Source organism: Anopheles arabiensis, chromosome 3 (genome assembly GCF_016920715.1).
Source record: "Anopheles arabiensis isolate DONGOLA chromosome 3, AaraD3, whole genome shotgun sequence".
NCBI classification, from domain to species: Eukaryota; Metazoa; Arthropoda; class Insecta; order Diptera; family Culicidae; genus Anopheles; species Anopheles arabiensis.
Window position 1 is genome coordinate 69,335,002 of NC_053518.1, and position 19,903 is coordinate 69,354,904.

At 48.9% G+C, this 19,903-nt stretch overlaps 1 protein-coding gene across 6 annotated transcripts in view; it reads left to right on the forward strand.

Moving 5' to 3' along the window:
• LOC120903644 (teneurin-m) overlaps positions 1 to 19,903 on the forward strand; it is a 520,615-nt gene that overhangs the window by 407,720 nt on the left and 92,992 nt on the right. For all 6 annotated transcript variants that reach the window (XM_040313191.1, XM_040313195.1, XM_040313192.1 and 3 more), the window contains one exon: positions 10,355 to 10,534. In XM_040313191.1, the coding sequence (XP_040169125.1) occupies positions 10,355 to 10,534 (180 nt within the window). The remainder of the gene's footprint in view (positions 1 to 10,354; positions 10,535 to 19,903) is intronic.

Below are 19,903 nucleotides of genomic sequence, written 5' to 3' on the forward strand. Positions count from 1 at the left end.
CCCATACGTACCGCTCCGTACGTTCGTACCCCCGTGTTGTTGGTTGGCATCTCGACGAAGGCACGCGAACTCCACCATGCCCGAGTAACGAGTGTGTTATACCACTGCTACTCCGTCCGCCGAGCTCCCGGGAGCTCGATTGTTTATTCATTCTGCTGTCTATTTGTTGTTTAGCTGTTATTCTTTGCATTTATATTAAATTTTCTGCATTGCTTTTGCGCTGCAGGTAACTCCTCGGGCCATGGGCTTTGTGTGTGTAACGATGCATTCCACGCGGAGAACACCATAACCATAAACGAAAAGGCGGTGGAGTTGGAGCGCACTGTATCCTCCTGTATGCAGCCTCACATGCTACTTCGCGAACTCGTCCGGCCTGCTTTGGGAGGGAATGTGTTTGGATGTGGTTTGGAATTGTGCGCGCTTGTAGCATATGCAACGGTCGATGACAACTTCGTGAAGCTGCGTGCTCCCACGGCAGTAGCACGGCAGTTAATAATGGCACCCTGGAAAAAGGATGCTTCCCGCCCGGTAGCTGACAAGGTTCAAACCTGTACAATTCTTCTATTGTTAATGCTTCATGCGCCACTGCCACACGGGCGCTGTCTGCGTGACAAGGGCACAGCATTTTTGCGTGTACAGCGGACGTCTTCGTGGAGCGATACTTCGAGGGACATCCTTTTAATGCCCTTTCCAATCCACCCCCCCAAAAAAAAGTCAACCGACATAAACACATCCTCGTTCTGGACGTACAAAAAAAGGGTCACAAAAAGATCTCGTACATGACATCCGGCCGTGGATAGTTCGGCAAAAGAATGAAGCCAGAACAGAAAAAGGTCTTAACCCGAACCGCGTCGAAGAAACAATAAGCGATTTTGGACGGGGAGGAGTAGCCTTTGTTTCCTCGGTTCCAGCGCCGAGTCATAATTATTACCCATCTCTTCGGGCTTGGGTGGCCCCAAAGGTTCCCCAGAACAATGGAAACCAACATGTCCAAAACCCTGGGTCGGAATCATATTAAAATATAATAACAGACTCAGCATGACCGGAATCGATCGGGGCGTCCCCCTATCACGGAAGATATTGAATATCTAAAGGTTAGGTTATTTTTTCTGCTTATTTCTGATGGTCATAAAAATCCGTCCCATTCATTTTGGGGGTGTCCCACTACAGGTTCCCACCAGGCAATGGGCAGGCACACAGGGCGAGAAGCTCAGGTTGGTCCAGTGGGGTGTGCGTGACCGGGTGTGAGGTGTGATCTATAAGACACATGCCCAAGGTTTCTGTCCCTTGCAACAATCCGCTGGGGGAGTTCGGACGACAAACAGGTCCGAAGAAGTGCGTGTTTAATATCGTCCTCGCCGTACGTTTCGTGAATTATATAGGTGACAAAATATTTTTATTATTTTTCGTTCCTTTCACTGCGTCTCTCACACTCTGTTTTTTTTTTTTCGAACTTTATTTCTTACCGTTTTGTGGTACACCGGCTGAGGAAAGGATAAGCCCTGCGACCTGCAAGACCTGAATCTTCTGGCGCCTTCCCGAACAATAATGACGTTGCGTAGAAGCGCTTTTTCCTTTCTTTTGCTGCGTAAGATTGGGACCATTTTTTCTCGCTCTCCTTTCTCTCGCACTCAGCTTTATGTCTAACCCTCGCGCGGGACCCTTGGGACGTAAACGAGTCCAACAACAACAGCAAAAAATGAAGGAAAAAGATTCCTGTTTATTGTGTGCCACCTTGGCTTTGGGGGCAGATTCTTCCACCAGAGGCTCTCTAAACGAGAGTTATAAAAACGAAACACATTGCAAAAGGTTCCGTTCCGTCCGGGTAATGATGATGCTATGAAAGCCTGCGTACGTGTCCGTGTCCACCGGTGTCATGCTCGCACTCATTTGCGCAAGATGTCCGTCCAAAGAGCGAAGAAGATTCCAAAGATGGACGGTGTGGACATTTCTTACCCTGCCCCTGGTAATACAGCTACCGATGGTGCGATGGTTTTTATGACGACAGGTCGAACTCATCTTGCACGAGCGAGCCCCATGTAACCTTTGCGGACCCCGTCCATTCCTTGAGGAGGACGTCAGGATCTGGTACTGGAGGCCACAAAATGACGCACACAACGTACATTTAGTTGTGCATTAGGCTGGGATTGATCCCAGAAAAGGAAAAACGGAAGAAGGTTGCATATTACCGCCCGTGTCCCAGTGGTGTTCAATTTAACATCGATTTCCTGCCACCGATGTTACAAAGTCCTTCGTGTTGTGGAGGCTCCGCAGCATCGCACTGACCCTACACCCCTGCCTATGAGCGTTCCCGCTCTGGGGGATGGACGACAACGTGTGCGCACTTGACATAAATTAAACGAATGCGCTCACACGTAATAGGACGCTTGCTGGAAGCAGACGCCAAGGGCATTGCAGCCATGCCAGCAACAGCACACAGATTGCAAGTCCCTCAAGACACTTTGTTAGGGAGCTTTTTTTGCACCCTCCCTTCCTTGGATGTCAACTTCATGTACACTGGAGTAGAGTTTGCGGCTGATAAGTGGCAGCTGGCCGTTGTTCCCAGCCTGGATCCTGGACCTACTCTCCCAGGAATATTGCCATATTCTTCAGACTTTTGTCAATAGTTCTTTCTGTTTTGCGCCTCCAGCCACTTCCATCGCACACACTCACACTGACCGGTGAAACTAAGAGCCTCCTTTCCTTTCAATGCAGTCGATAAGGCCACTATCGGCCACTATCGTGTTGCTCTTTTGCAATGGCAGATCCCTGCAGAGCGTATCGATGGAAGCAGGCAGGCTACCTCCTCATCTCCAAAGTTGCTGGTCCCAAAATACATTATCCTGGGTGGTTGTAGAAGACAACAATATACAGCAGCTCGGTGCTCAATGGTGTGTCCTTCGCTGGTGAGCGGACGACATGGGGCGACATATTAAGTCAAGTACAAGACAGCAAGGCTCTACCCTTGTCTTTGCTGGCCCTTTCCCCCCTGCATGCCGGTGATTCACCATATCGTGGGACAATATCTTTAAGGCCTCGTTTAGGACACACACAACCACACACGCTAAGAGCATATCCTTCGATATCAAGGATCGTTTGTTTCGGCAACGACCAGAACATCGGACAAGAGATTGAGATGGTAGAGTGTGTGTGTGTGGATGGGAGATCCTGGGTGGGCGTGAAAATGAAATGGACAGGCCAACAATGCGGGACATCAAGTCGCCCATGGAGAGGACAGACACGAGGGGGGAGAGGCGCACGAAACACCAAGAGGACATCTTAATGCACACACACGACACATCTTTACCCCGGAGAAGCGGCACAAACGGTACAAAACACTGTGTCTAGTGTCTTCGTACGACAATGACATTGTCATGTAGTTGCTGTGACTTTTATTCTGCCGTTTCTTTTTCTGCTCGTGGATACGACAGGCACTACATTCTTGCCCTGCCTAAAGTGTTTGTGTTGCCTCGAACCGTGCTGAAGCTTCTTAAAATGTTAAATGCTTCACTGCCCGGACACTCCGGCCGACTGTTCGGAGATGAAGGCGAGGACACCACACATCCGCCTTGACATGGCGGAACTCCACCGGCCTCCACAAAAACCGGACACGGATAATGAACACGGGGATTAATAGAAAATATCTGTGCCTTTGTGGCTACTGGAAGCATGAGCATGGGAGGTAAATCCTTGTCAGGCCTAGGCCAAGGACGGATGCCCACAGCATCATCAAAACGTGCTGTGCGCCATCATAATGCTTTGTATCATCGTCCTTCATGTGCTACTCTCTTTGTTATGGGTCATTTTTCACGCTCTTTAAAGCAGAGCGGAGATGGCAATGCAATTCCTTTTTGCAAAGGACGTTTTCACCCATCAAGGACAGTTGAAGGTGATGGCAAATCCAGGACAGCAAACGGCGACCTGCAAACGAGAAGCATCAAGCGATTGTCATTCCATCATAGTGATAGCCGCCCGGTTGGTGATGCGATAAACCGGTCAATGGCTTCGCAGGAGTTTGCTTCCTCAAAAGTTCCCTCCCGCTGTTGTCGCGGGGTTTTTCCATTTTGCGCGCAGAATTATTCGCCAAAACCCGACCGTACCACCACACCGGTCTGAACCGATTTGGTTTCGCGTCATTTAACAGCGCCCGTGCGGGGCACGATGGCTGATGGCAATTGATCAACCCCAGCACCATAGCGATTCTTCAGAAATTGCGCGTTGGTAGTGGGAAGCTTCTCGCACCATTTAATCGTGCATGAAATGGACACGGAAAGAGTGTGGAAATGGGACAGAATATGACGCTCCCTTCGTCGGGCGTAAAGTTGACGTGCGATGAAAATCATCTTTCCCGCGAAGAAGCAGGACAAAGCAAGGCCACAAAGCACATGGGGAAAAAAGAAGATATTCGATAAATGCGCCACCCCGTTCTGCCCACTCCCAATAGGGTCAATGCCGTATCCGAGGGGACACCACCGCGGGGATAGAAGCGACCGGAGCGCATGATCGGCGCCAGGGTGATTATATTTGATTTTTGATAATGCTGCCAACCCGAGACCCCAAGCAAAATGTAGCGTTTTCCGCAAAAAAAACCCCAGGCAGATCAGCTACGCGAGCTAGTTCCGGTTTCCAATTTCCAACAGCTCCTGGCGCGGACGTTCTCCGCTTTGCAGGCTGGTTTTGTTTTCCGCGTGCTTTTGGCAAAGTTGGCCCGGCACCAACGGGTCTGGCCGCGTAATGGCGTGGTTAGCATATTGGAATCAATTCTGCCGCCGAAATGCTGCCAGAAGCGGCTTGGAGTTCTCGATTACCGAAGCTCCGACGAATGAAAGAAACAATCCCACTGTCCAGACGAGGAAACGAACTCAACTTTAAGTACAGGAAGAAAAGAAAAAAGAAATAAAGATTAAATCTGAAGCCCGAGCGCTGTTGACTTAAGACGCACCAAAGACTTTGATTAAAGCACGAGAATCACAAAGCTTTTAGCTGCTTACAGGGAAGACAAAATGCTTCTTTATTTTGAGCTCCGGGCGTCACACTTCAGTCGCATCGGGTCGTGGATCGGGTCGTAAAAATCAGCAAGACGTGGTAAACCAAAGAGAGAGGGAGAAGCGAAACGATATCTCCATATTGTCTCTTTATCGCGGCTCCCATAAAATAGGCACCACATGTCTGAGTGTATGTGTGTGCGAGGACGCGTGGTCGTTGGTTTAGATCGCACGGTAAGCTTCTCTCGAAAAAGCACCTCTCTCTCTCGTGCAAGATGGCGGGCGATGGCGGACGGGTGTGGGAAGCGATTTTTATGGCACCGTTTTACCCGTCTGCATTTATTTAGAGCCGAGAAGGACTTCTAGAAATAGACGTGCGAGCTTGTTTTGAGCGGGTGGTGAATGAAGAAAGAACGAGTGAATGCGATGGATTGAACGTCAAAGGCACACACGAGCACCAGTTCTAGAGTGGCAGGCCGCATGTCATAAAGGTTTCTACTTTGAAATGCCTCCAGTGTACGTGTTTGTGTGTGTTTCTGTCAAACACTTTACCGGGAAAAGACTTCTAGCGATGGAATGGTGTGTAAAAATTCGTACGAAGCTTAACAGCAGCAGCAGCAGCAGTGTCGTAAAAAAGCGAATATCCCGCATTGGGTCCTCCTAGAATGCGGGAAAGGTAGGTGCACGCCCCTGGGGCCACGGCCGTCATATACGGGGCTGCACCGTGGTGTGTTATTTATGTATTTTTGTTTCCGTCCCCGTCCGGTCGGAATTGTTCCATTCTTTCCAATAGCGAACAAGCGACCTCTAGGTGACGCTCACACGTGAAAGTCATCACAACCTGGGCGGAAGGAAGTGAGACGGCTTGCCAGTAGTAGTGTGCCGATGCGATTTATTTCATAGCCTTTCCTGAACGGTGAACCCTTTCGCTGATGCAAGAGCACACTCAAACACACACACACTTCCCTTGGAACTCGTACAGGAAGCGTGGCAAAGGAAGTCCCATTAACAACATCCGACACGCAATCCCCGCTGAGGAGAGTTAGAGCTTTTTTTTGTGTGCTCTGTGGGCCCGGTTTTGAAGGATTCGTTCAATATGTTCCGGTGGTTAAATTTTACGGTGACAGGATTTAAAGTGACCCACCAGGGTAATGCCACCACCGGGTGCAGCGAATGTTGGGTTGGAAAAGTAAAAAAAGAATGGGATTTAGTTGATTGAGTTATTGCGTAACAGGGGTTGCTTGCATTAATCTCTTGGTCGCTCTCTGTCGCCTGGTAAAGGAAGATTGCAGTGAGAAGTGGAACCGATTTGTGATCCAGGTTTAAGGAAGATTTGATGGCTTTTTATGTAGCGAATTCTTGTGATTCGTTTAGCTTATTCCCGTGAAATGTCATAAAAATACGCTGCCGCTGTTAATTCAATCAATCCATCATGGTGCTCTCAGCCGTCTCAGTCTCGTCTTAACAAATTCGTGCAAAATTGACACGACAATATACATCCATTACGGTTTATCTTCCGCTCTAAATTACACCTCCCGGCCGGTACAGCGCTCGAATTCATCTGAATGTTTTGTTTTTATTGCCATCAGCGCTAAATGGATCTCAGCCAGCACCGAGATCTGATTTCCTCTGTGCGAAGATCATCTTTCAAAGGCGGCGGCACCGTCAGGCACTGTTTCATTTTCAGCCCACCAATGAAACACACACACACATGTAATTTAAGGCCTCAATTTTGGGCAAATTTTTCCCCCACGCACCAAACGAGAAGCCGTTGAATACTGAAGGTCGACCTACTCACATAATTCTACGCTCTTCGGGCCGCTAAGTGCTGCTGCTTCTTGGGCTCATAAAACGGGGCTCATAAACTGAAGACCGTTCCAGCAGCACACTGACAGTGCGACATTCCTTGCCGATTGCTATCAAAGGCTCCGTCACGGCACATGTTGTGTGTCGTTCGTCCGATGGGCGTATGGGCATTTGGCACATATTTTTTTCGTTCATGGGGTCCCCCATTACGGGCCCCCCCGGGACGAATGTTATTTCAAGCCCTCCGATTAGTCATCAAGGCACCGGTGGAAGCAGCAACAACAACAACAAAAATAAACGATCGGCCTTGTGTGCCAAGCAAATCGAAGCTAACCCGTAAACGTAAACATTGGCCTTCGGTGTGATAAATATTCATAAACACATGCGAGAAAAGCGATGAAACGGTGGGTCCGGGAAGGCAACGGTTTCGTTTTTATTGCATACTATTAGGCGTATACCTGAAACGGCACAGCAGGCACGGGCTTCTTTCTACCTGCCATTTCCTTATTAAGACACTCTTGCCGCTGGTCCTTCGAGCCGGATCGTGCTTGTACAGGAGCAAACCTGTAAAAAGGGGACGATTTTTTCAATTTACCTACACTTTTAAACTAATTTTATGGTCTCACTCGACACTGTCCGGTGTCCAGATGTGTTGATCGATGCAGGGAAGCCGCTTTTACGACGCATCCTCTAACCCGCCGTTATCCTGGCAGCCACCTGAACCCACGGATAAACCGGAAGCCGGAGATAAATGGTGCCCGGGCCGGGTGGGTTATGTTTTATGGGCTTTTCTGCTGCTTCTCCTCACCCCCTCTCTCCCTCTTTCTCTTCACTCTCGTCAGTGGCACAGGATAGAGGAGTGCTTTCAAAACTTCTTCTAATGGCCACAGCCAGCCAGGACGGCGGGGAAAAATAAATAAAATTTAAAGAAAATTGCTATTACCGTTCCTCATTATTCTTCACCACTCCACACGCCATTTCGGGGACCATTCGGACCCCTTGTGCTATCATTTTTAACTGTCCAGGTTTTCCTCAGCCAGCCAGAGGGAGAAAGAGCCCACACTCGCTTTTCTTTTACGACGCATGGTTAATAAAATTCCCGTACAAATAATTTAACATAAATTATGCAAATATTTGCCGCACAAACCAACTGCCCTCTTCCTCGGTTGGCGCACGAGCGCGTCCATCTTCATCTTTCGTTTGGCGATTTTGACGGGACGGTTGCTTTGGTTGCTTTACCGAAGGCCCAGGAGGCTTGAGTGTCGAGTTAATTGGAGTAGTTGTCTGCGTCCGTTTGTTTGTCAGCCCGTCTATCCGTCTGGCTGTCTGTCCGTTCTGTTTTTGTCCATTCTGGCCACTTCCACTTCAAAACCCATCAAAAGTCTTCGGGCATGCTTTCGCCAAAAACGTGTCTATTGCTCGATGCTTGTTGTGTATTTTTTTTAGGGTCGCTTAAGATTTTTTAGGCGCAAGTCGTAAATCAGGGTAGTAGTTTTAATGGAGGTCCCAAGCATTTGTTGTTTCTGCTTGCCACAAAGCAAAGGTCTGCCTAACACCGCACGCCTAATTGACCCCGTGGTGCGTGGTTTAAGGGGGGTTTGATGTTGTAAAGCTGCGTCCCATTTCTTAGACCCTGGAACCACCTTGCCACTTATAGGGGTCATACCATTTCTGGCGCGGGGTTTTATTTCTCACTTCCGGAAGTTCCAGGGCACGATGAGATGAGCTGTGAAGCGGGACGGGAGTTACAAGATGGTAAAATTATTTGCTTACGATCATCATCGTTTGACGAGCGTCAAATTAGGGTCGAGCGTATCTTTCTCTCTGTCTCTGCTTACCATTGCACACAGACTGTAATTATTTACTTGATGCACTTGGTGCACACCAACTACCGTAACGGGGAGCGTTTGATGTGTCTATGTACTGAAGAGAAAAGAGTGCATATTAAACAGGGATTGGTACGATTGACAATTTGCTACAACTGCCCAAAATCCAAACGATGTGGCATGCCACAACACACACCTCAGCGAAACAGTCCAATTTGATGCCCAAAGGTGGGCAGGACGCCATTATTCTAGAGCGCTTTGATCTTGTTGGATGTCTGTGATGTTTTTGTCCCGAAATCAAAAAGGGGAAATTCGTCATTCCAGGAGCCTGTGTGAAGTGGCTCCACTTGGCTGACAAAACAGGATACAAATTACAGTAATCATTCAGCGCACACGAGCATCTGCATCGTCCACTTGCTCTGTGTTGTGCGCTACTGAAATCCCGGCAATCTCTACCGAAACTCGCCTCGCATTATCATACTCTCGGCTGACGGAATAGTGATAAGACACGTTGTGTACTCACGTTTGATCGATAATTACACTGTGAAAGGGAATGAAATTTATGTATACTTGCATCCTGTCTGCTACCACCTCCAGTCAAGCCAAGAAGTCTCCGATAGTCCAAGGATCTGACGCAACTCAGGTCCAATTTATCTCCCCCCGATGGTGCCACTCCAAGCAACACTGGTTTGGCACGAGTTTGGACACGAGATGAGGACCCAGTTCAGCACTTCATAAATCATCGCTCCTTACGCGCATCGAGCATGATTCTTCCTGGAAGGACCACCTTGCTGACGATGATGATAATGATGATGATGTTCCGGGATTGAGTGGCGCTACCAGGAATGATGCTGATGATGATTCGGATAATAATATAAGTGATAGGCTCGATGCTCATTTCACCTGCGGCGTACAGTTTGTACCAATTATAACCGCAAACTTCCCCGTCCCCGGGTGCCGTGTATCCGCTCACGCAGCCTTGTACTGCCGAATGGCGATACAATTACTGACGCCAGCCTGGACGCGTGCTCACATATGACGCATTGCCCGCAGGCATATCACGCGGTCAAAGCGAGAGATAGAGAGAGAAAGCGCGAGTCAATCGATTCGATAGGACCTGTTCGATCTTGCACCCTGGGTAAAGGGATACTCCAGTCTGCTTCGGCTAATCGAGTACTCCTCGCCTGGTGCCATCATGGAGGCATCAAATTAACGTCACTTCGATTGCCGGATTCTGCCGCGAGCGAGAAGCGTGGTGATTGTCACACACGCGCGGTAATCTCTCACTCGGGCGGTCGCGGTTTGATGTATGCTTGACCTGTCATCGTGCTCCCCCCCTGATATCGGTATCGGCTATTTCGCGACCTAATCATACACCAGTGCTTCATCAGCTCCAATCTCCAAGCACGGAGTCACCGCTCCGGCGGCAGCTATGAGCGCTGTTACTAATCAAACCTTCCAATTAGACCGTTTCCAGGGAGAGGTAGTCGAGTAGTGGAATGAAATTAATATTCCTATTCGGGATGTTCGGTTGGGATGATCTAAAAATCAATTTCGACAAACTTCAAAAGTTCTCACTAATTTATGTTATGTTGCCCGTGCTGTGTTTTCTTCACTCTCTCTGTTCTGTGTTTTTGTGTGTTTGTTTCTACACCTCCCACTGAATCGGTGCATTGAATCGGAAACTAATCACAACTTTTTCTTCCTCTTCTTCACTCTCTCTCTCTCCCCGTACAGGCTGTCTCCTGGACGGAGTTCCGCCTTCAGCTCCACCGGATGTACCACCGCGCAATCCAACCATGAATCGAATGAATGGACGCGTCACCGGCAATCCTACCGAGCTGGGTGTAGACTTCGAACCGTCGTGTCTGGTCCGGACGCCGTCCGGCAACGTTTACATTCCGAGCGGAAATCTAGGTAAGTACATTGCCAGGCCCTGCGTTGGGAGGTGAAAATAGACAGGCGATCAAATTGCTGCTGGCACCAGCTCTGACCACTACGCGTAAAACCGGGCCACAAAGTTGGTCCAGGTTTCAATCAATCCAGGCTTCCAAGAAGAAGGTGTGTACACACGGCACGGCGCTGTGCAAAACGTTGCGCTGGAACACGAGGAACCTTTTCCCGGACCGATCGTAACCGATGTTTTCCGGTTGATAAATAACTCACCATAAATCAAGGAGATAAACAAACACAAAACCTCACACGTTGGAAGGGATTGCCACCCCCGGGTGGGGGGGGAAGTTTGTGTTTGGGGATGCGCCTAGAGTGGCCCAATACACGGGGAAACTCCCGCCTCTAACTAGGGGTTCTCCAGGCGGGGGATTTGTAAATAAGATTTTCCAACGAAAAATCCCTTGGTGAATTTTTAAACAGCGCTCACGAAATGTGTGCTTCTCCAAAACCGACCCGTGTGTGTGTGTGTGTGTTGCAAGCGAAAAGGGTACCTACTTGCCGGGTGATACATTCGGGTTGGCTGGTGTTTGGCTTGGAATAATTGAAACGTATCTGTGATTCATACTTGCCACAATTGGATCGAACCGGTGAATTATTGAGCGGTAAGGATCGGCCGGGGTGATACCGTAAAGTGGATTTGCCTGGCACTAAGGTGTTCGGCACTCAAGATGTTTATGGTGGGGTAGAAGCTCGTAATTCAACACCCATCCAACTCTCCCCCTCCTCGCCCTCCCATCAGCGTAATGCAATTTGGGAAATGGAGAAGAAGATTTTGTGTGGCAACAGGAAACTATCGTCTTGTACCGTCTTCTTGGTGGAGTTTGCTAGAACGATTGCGCAAAACCCAAAAAGTACTCCAGAAGTTACGTCTGTGTATTTCAAAGCGGATTCAAAGCTGTGAGCTCAAACTGTTCGCACACGTGAAAGAGCAAACCGTTTATCCGGTAGCATCCGAAGGGAGGAACTACTGGGGTGAAAACTTCAACAACAACTGCTTGGAAAACATTTCACGAGAACGCCATAAACTATCCCCGCATTCGCTAATAGTGCCTTCAAACCACCAGGAATGCGCTTTCCCGGTTTTTGTCAGCACCATGGGTGCATTATGCAACCAGAATCGGTTGATTTGTCGAAAGGAAATCACTCGTACTGAGCGTACAGAGCGTAAGAAAACAAATTTCCATTCTTTGCCACTTGACGTTGGCAGCATCTTGGGAAAATACGGGAGGAGATACGCTCGTAAACAAGCCGCTTGAAACGTGCACTCTTGCGCGATTCTTTTTGGTCCGGCTTTCGTCCTCTCCCCCGTGGATCACCCGGGGTTCGCTGATTGTCAAAGTAGCAGCGGCATGTGTGTTTGAGAACTGGCTACCAGTTCCGCTGTAAAAGGTACCGATTCGAAGGACTTTAAGCCATTCCTCTCATCCAAAAGCCGAAGAAGTCAAGAGGCGATTTTGAGCTGCCGTTGTCTCCCGGCCATCATACGCTTGTTACCGGGAGCGTTTTACATCAAACGATTGGCCACTTTGGCCGAGCGATCATGCTTTATTCGCTCGGCAAAGAAAGCTCCCAGAAGCTCTTGTGAGAGCAGTGAGAGGGAAGGATGGTGAAACATCCAGTAAGCACAACAACATACCAACAGCATGGATGCCTTTTTGCAGAAATCGGGGGGAGGCCCGCATCATCATTATTCCCAGGGCAGGGGTTCGTTCGGGAAGAATGGGACATTGGCTGTCGAGGATGAAACACACCACAAACACATCTTACCGCTTTTGGTGCGCTCTGTACCGTCTTCAACTGTCTTGTCGCTGGGTTCGGTAAGGAACCCTGATGATGGTTACCCCATCTTTGGGAAGAGGGGATGTGAAGACAGTTTTGCATATTTTTTGCATCCCGCATCCAACAGGGAACTCCCCCTCCCACGAGTGTAAGTGAATGGTGCATCGTAATGGACCGTCAAATACGTACGCGTCGCTCTGCTGCATAGGTTCGCAGAGACATTCCGGCAATTCGGTTCACTGGTTGAATGTGTGCGCAATAAGCGCAACGGAGGCTCAACCTGGGCACCTGCGGGTGAGCTTGGACTTTGGCACAACGAATGCTACCAATATTGCCATTCTGGTCGTCGTCTTGGGCGTTGTGTTGTGTCAACCGAGTTGGTAGTTGCTGCTGGTACAAATCACACACACACACACACACACATGGTTGTGCTGCACGTACACGTCACCACAATAGGAAACAGAAGGGAGTCTAGCCGACGAACGTACCAAGCGGTATTTATATGCTCCTGCCACTCTGGCGCTGTGTGTGCTTCACCAAACAAGCGAACGACGTAATGCAAGGGATTTTCGTCGATACGGACCCTACGTTCTTGGTCGTATGCGTTCGGTTGGAAAACTTGTTCCATTGATGCTTACAAAAACCTTTCCTTAGGTGGTAGGCGAAGGTAAAGACACAACGGTCTCCCCCCAACGAGACTGTTGGTTGCTTCGGCACTGGTCTTTGCTCAGTGTAATGAAGGCGAGGGCATCCAAGATGTGGTCCAGTAATGTTCGATGCGTGTGGGATGCTCGTTGTTGCTACGACACACCACACACTAATCCACCGCCGCAAAACGAAGGACCACTTTCCTCGTGGGAAAAGCGGGACCAGTAAGCCCTCTGGTTGACGTGTTGAGGATTTTGCAGGGCGTTGTAACAATGTCCTGCATCGTCAACCATCCCTCCATACTCCGGGATGCGTCCGAGTGTCTTCCCGAGTTTCCCTGGGTGCGATTTTGCATGTAGCAGAAGTTGTGTACGACACGATGTGCATAAATTTTATCGGCAAATCCGTTCCGGCCTGCAGCCGCCGCAACCCGCTCGTTGCTGGTCCTGGGGTGATGGTTGATCATTTGATTTCCCTGTCCTGTTCCTCTAGGAACACGTCCTTAGTCAGTCGACGGTTCTTCCCAATTGCTCCCACGATTGGGCAAGAAGCTGCCCGAGATAAAGATAAAGATCATTCATTAATGCAATTAGATATATTTTATGTAAAACAGACACCTTCAGGAATTGACAGCGGTGGGAGAGGAGGAGATCGTGTACGGGTCGTCTTCGATTCTGTATCGATTTAGTTTTCAGCCTCCGATACACGGCCGGTCGATGCATGGGTGTTTTGTATTCCGATGCGCTCAGGAATTGCCATTCAATGTGATAACATGGTCCGGGAATCTCCGAGCCTGGGATGGACGATGGTAGTTCCTGCCCTCTCCTCGAAGCCTATGTTTATGCAAAAGCGTAATCCGCAAACTCCATTCAGCAAAACACGACCACTTACAGCCTGGATGCACTTGGACGCATCTTCACACTACTCCGAACTGCTCCCAGGAAGTCCTCGGACGGAGCGGTTAGAGGCACGAGCCGTAAGTTGATGTTTATCTCGTCTATTGATTAAATAATTGTAAATTTTGTGGCTTCAAGCCGTACGTGCCAAGTGGCGCTTTCGCATCATCAAGATGTTTCAGGGCTTGTGAATGGGTGGGAATGCAGGCGGGGCTTTTCCCCCAGAATTTGCTTTCGGTTCAATTCTCACGAGACTGCAGACAAACCGCAGCAAAACGACGGCAGTAGCAGCATGCACCGTGACAGTTACAAGAGCATATGTATATGTAAATATCCGTAACGCGACTGGCGTTTCGGGGCCTTCTCCCACACTCCCTTTCCGCTGTCCGTTAAGCAACATTGTACCAAGGATATCGGGAGACGAACGACAAACTTGATCCAACTGTTCTGTTTGGGCTCGCGCTTCGCCGTACCGCGCGCATGGTTATCGCGTAAACACACACACACAAGATGCAAGGGAATTATTTGTTTATTTGCGTTTGCCCGCACACGCGGGAAGCGGGAGCGTGTAAGAAGAAAAATTAAACAAATCCAAACAAAGTGCGATGCAACGTCGAGGCTGACGACAAGTGGGCTGGCACAAGCACTCGACGGTAACAGAGGACAGGACCCACATGCACCAACCAAACACACCGAGTGCGTATGGACATCACATCGCTCTCTCTCTCTCTCTCTCTCTCCCTCTCTCTCTCTCTCTCTCTCTCTCTCTCTCGTTCTCCCTTTGGCAACCGAAATTACCCCAAAAACATAAATTTCCGACACTCTTCACTTTACACGGTGCATCTGTCTAGAGATGGTTGTTGTTTTAAATTGAGAAAATATGTGCACATCACTTGCAGCCCGAGTCGGAAAGGTCGGGAGAGAATTTTCCCCCTCACAGCAGCAGCGACTGTTTTTTTGCTTCAATGTTCGAAAAATCGAGCCTTGAGGGTGCACCAACCAGCAAGATAGACAGGAGTGCATTTTAAAGTTTGCATTGCCCCTCGACCGTCCATGGGTCCTCCTTTGCTGCTGCTGATGCCAGGCCAGGCCAGGCGGTTGCCGAACGCTGCTTCGTTAGTGTGTGCACTCGTGGGGAAAAAAACAAATTGCCTTCATGAGTTTCAGGACGAGCTTGGTTGTGTGTGTGCTGGATAAAGTTTCGGTTGCCGTTCTTTGAAACACTTTGCCTCTGTCGAAAAACTCTGTAGGTCACCCGCTACGGTGGTTGTACCAGAGCGTGTATGGCGTTTGGTGTGTTAGGCACTCGTTGTTGTATATTTCATACCCATTCCGTCGATACTGTGTGTGTGTGTGTGCATTTGTGTAAAGTCGTCTACCCGCTGGTGTATTCCAACTTCCGGCGAAACTCTGTAGTACGGTTCGTAACAGATGAACGATTGATTCATGCGATCTGTTAGCATCAGGCACCAGACTTCAGACACATATTCATTTGTAGCTGCAGAGTTTGATCTATACAGGCTTCGGGCGGACGACTCTTTTTTGTATGCTCCTCAATACCCACTCAATCGGTTAAGTAAACACTAATTGATAAATGGATTCGTGTGTAGGCCGTATGCCTAGGAGAGAGATTGCAATCGTTTTCAGAACCAAAAGCTTGTTTTCTTTAGTGTGTAAAAAAGCGAAACGCAACACATCATTCGCAAGTTACGTCAATTTTCACGGGAAAACTATCTTGGTACATCAAATGCAAAATCTGTAGCTATGATGGACATTAGGCAAAAATGCTTTCCTTCCTGGCCGCGTTGCTCAAATTCCAACTACAAAAACGAAAGGACAAGCTCAGCTTTATTGTGATTTTGTTGCTGCTCTTCCGCAGAATGGAGAGAAATTGGTAGGATTTTTCCACTCGGACAACTTTCCCCGAAACGGGTCCGGTGCATTCTGTAGAACGGCCCGAAAAACTAACCTTAATTATTGACGAGGTTGATCACGTTCCCGTGCGCTTCGTGCTTTCAGGATCGCTCCGAGCGTGGGCCCAATATTGACGAATTGGCCAATTCCGATTGAGCCGATGATGTGCCTACCTAATGAAAGCTAAGTGCTGCTCGATCCTATCTCCGAAAGATGATGCTTACAGGAAATCTCTTTTAAATCTTGCTGTTTCGGTATAATAGCAAAAAATAAACAGTTTCATTCGATTGGAACTTATCCTTTACCGTCGGTTCCGAATCGGGGTACATTTTATGCACGCACCAATGGAAAGCTCCTGTAGACGATAAGGCATTATAGATTCATTATTAATTCCTTCTAAACTAAAGCACTTCTTCACGAATGATTGCCAATTTTTGCTCTGCTTTGTTGCCTTAAGGTTGGGGCTAATAAAATGCCTTGGATGTTCCTTGGGTTCGTTTCTTTCGGGATACAGTGTGGCACCATTCTGCAAAAGGTTTTTGGGTCCCGGGAGAGGAATTATTGTGTCTTATCTTCGGATTTATTGGAAAAAGAGCTTGCCTTCTAGGGGCAACCTAGGAATAATGACTTAAACAACAGCACAGCTTCAGCAACGTATACTTTGTTGCTGCCATATCAGCAAAGCTCATCCAGCACGAGCCCTTTCCATCGTCTGCCTCATTCCGAGGCACAGTGTGAGGAGCAAGTTTAATTTACTCCCATAATTGCTCGTTGGTTTTTCGTTTGACATCGTTTGTGACTATCTATTTTTGATGTGCTGCCTACAGGAGCTTGAATTCCCCTCCCGGGTGGGACCGTCATTGACAACTCGTAATCGACCGAGAGATTTCGGTGTGCAGCAAACGACATCACATCAGGACAGAGTGTGCCTTCTGCGACATCCCAGTGCCCTCCCGACCCGGGCTAATGGGATGTTTGTGGTCTGCGGTGGTTGGTGCCCCTGTCTGCCAAGAGAAGAGTTTAATATAATATAAAAAAAAAAACAGAAAAAGAGCGAAAGAGAAAGAGAGTAAGAGAGATTGAAAAAACGAGAACATAAACCTCAAAACCCTCCGTTTGACAGACGAATCCTGAACCGTGCGGACAGATCCGTCAACTCCCTTGTTGGAAGGGGACACGCATTCAAGTAACCAGGCAACTCGTTTTTTTCCTCTTCTTTAACCAATATGCGTCCCCAGCTTGCTCCCACACCAGTCCGTTCCTCCCAGCAGCTTTTTGGTCAACCGCAGAATGTAAATTAACGATATTGCATTCACATGTCCATCAAATTATCGGAACAATTACCGTCACTCGAAGCCTCCGTACGGGGGGCTTAGCACTCCGACTCGGTGCGGTTGCTCCAACCCGGCTTTATGCGTGTGTGTGTATGTGTCCACACGCACATACATTGAGTGCGTGCGTGCATACTATCAATTAGATTAAATTAAATTAAAGACTTGAAGTGGCGCTCGGGCGCAAATGTTTGCAACGTCCGCGGAACTGTGGGGATTTTCGTCCCATTCAGCGCAATTTCGGGACCAGCATCGAAAGCACTGCTCTCTTGGGGCTTAACACACACTCACACACACATAAACACGCTCACACATCCATCGGCAATGCAGTGTACTTGGGTTGGGTTATGGTGGGGATGAAAAGCAATTTGCGTTAATTTATAGTCCCTGACAGGAGGGGGGCCCGTACGGTGGAGCACACTTCGCACCCTAGCTACCGGATGGTGAGAGAGCTTGAGGTTTTACACAAGCCGACTAAGCCGACCCGACCTTACCCAGACCTCTACCTCTTCCCGGATTGACGGTCAATGGCCAAGGGTTGGACACACGTGCGGACGGCAGGTCCTTTCTTGACCCTTTACAAGCTGTGTGCCGCTGTGTGGCTCGTCTTTTGCGGTACGGTACCCGAGAAAAGTACGGTGACTACTGCAACGTCGGGGCCTCACTGACAGTTGTGTCAGTTAAGTTGCAACGGTACTTAACGCTGTTGCAGTGCAATTTCCCAACCCTGAAGTCCGGCCCGGGCTTGGGAATTAAGGAAGAGTGTTTGCATTCTGTATGCTGCTTTTTTCCCCCCGTTGCCTCCCAACACATGAGTGCAATTAGATGATTACTGGTGCAAAGGATTGCTGAATGATTAAAGGCATCACTCAGCAGATTCTAGGAGCTTCCTGTACACCTTGGTAGACTCGGGAGTGTTGTTCGAAGATGGCCACTGTGTGCCCCGTTGCCTAATTTGCGTTCGAGACCATAGTTAAACGCCCATTCCTTTGGTGAGAAAATGTCTAGGCAGACTGAAAAGGTAGCAAAATTGCGTCAACATTCTGAGAACGAACCGTTGGTGCCAATTACAGGGACACAGAGATTAGATTTAACACAGCATTTAAAGCGCTCAAGCTGGATGATCGGCTCGGGTCGACTGATGACATCCACCCCATGTGCATGCTTCTGAACTAGCAGGCCAAAATTCTTTCCCACTACCACACCGCTCCAATGGACCCAAAAACACGAAACACACGGATCCCAACCATTCGGCAGGCTTTGAAGTCTTAACCACCTGGACGTTGCAGCTTTTGGGGTTGCGTCCGGCTTTTAATGAACACCTTACCGCACGCGACCGGAGCCTGTGTGAGCAGCAGCCAAAAGCTGCAGGAATGGATTTGGGTTTGATGGTTTGCCAGCGAAGATGCGCTTTCATGTGGTTCAATGCTTTTACGGGCGCCTGGTGAGACATTTCCGGAGTGCTGATTAAAGGGGAGTCGCGCGCAAAACCAAAAAAAAGACCCGGAACACGGCATGCACTTTGATCAAGAAGCGCCATGCATCGTCGCCATGATGACTTCAGGCTGACTTCACCTCGCCGTGGCGTGCTATCGCACGAAATTCGATTACGTTAAAGCGCAAAGAGGATACCGGACAAAACGGGCAAGAGAGAGAGAGAGAGAGAGAGAGAGAGAGAGAGAGAGAGGAGCCGTGTCGGATGATGCAAGCTGGTTCTGGTTTCGCGTTACCAGGTGTGAAAGGTGAAAAACGAAACCCCTGGACTCGTATGGAGTTTGAGGTGGATTCATGCTGCAGGTACTGCACCGTTGTCGTGCCGTGGCGTGCTCGGGAGTTAACTCTCACTCACACTCAACAGAACGGCAGACAGTTAGTCAGTCAGTCAGTCAGTCAGTCAAGCAGGCAGGCAAACGCAGTCAGTCGCAGTATGTAGGACGTTCCACGCAGTGCCGCCATCCGTCCAGTGCATGCAACGTTGTGTTTGTCGTTAATGGCGTTGAACTTTTGGAGCCTTGGAGAGAAAGTATCCTTGCTGCCGAGAGTACTCGTTACATGTTTTGTTTTGTATTTTTGTATTGTTGCACATGTGTGCTTATTTTAGCTGTACAATTTTTGAACCCACACTCACAACAGACACATACTCAGAACGCAACAGACGAGTCCTGGTCTGGAAGTGAGATTCTTTTGTGCTTGGGTTTGTGTCACTCTGCCTGTCCATCCAACGCAGGGCGCGTCTGTCCTAGTTTCAAGCTGTGTGGTGCAACACTCTAGTACACCTTCCAGCGACACAGAGAACGTTGGCTGGCATGACGGGTTTGTTTCTAAAACACCTCCAGATGGGGCGTTTTTTTTTCTTTCCCCCAGTTCTGTGTTGATTTCCACGAAAAAAGGGTTTCCCAACGTGCTGTGCATTTCCATTCACACACACACACGGTCCATACGGCGTGTGGGTTGAGTAAGTGGCAACCCAAACCCTCACAAGCACAAAAAAGACGACAACGCGAGAAGGCTACAGTTACCAAGCGCTCTCTCTCTCTCTCATTCTCGGATCAGATCGGTGTTGTAACATGATTCACCTGGGGTAACCGTATATCCTGCGTCATCCGCGCGCGGGCGCGATGTTCGCAATTTGCTCCAGTGACTCCCGCTGCGTGCAAACAACGCGTCAGGCAACGCTGGGCTACATGGCAACGCACATGATGAGCAACTGTGTGTCAACCAGGGGACGGGTGGTTGGAAGCCTGACGTTCTGTAACACGCGCACT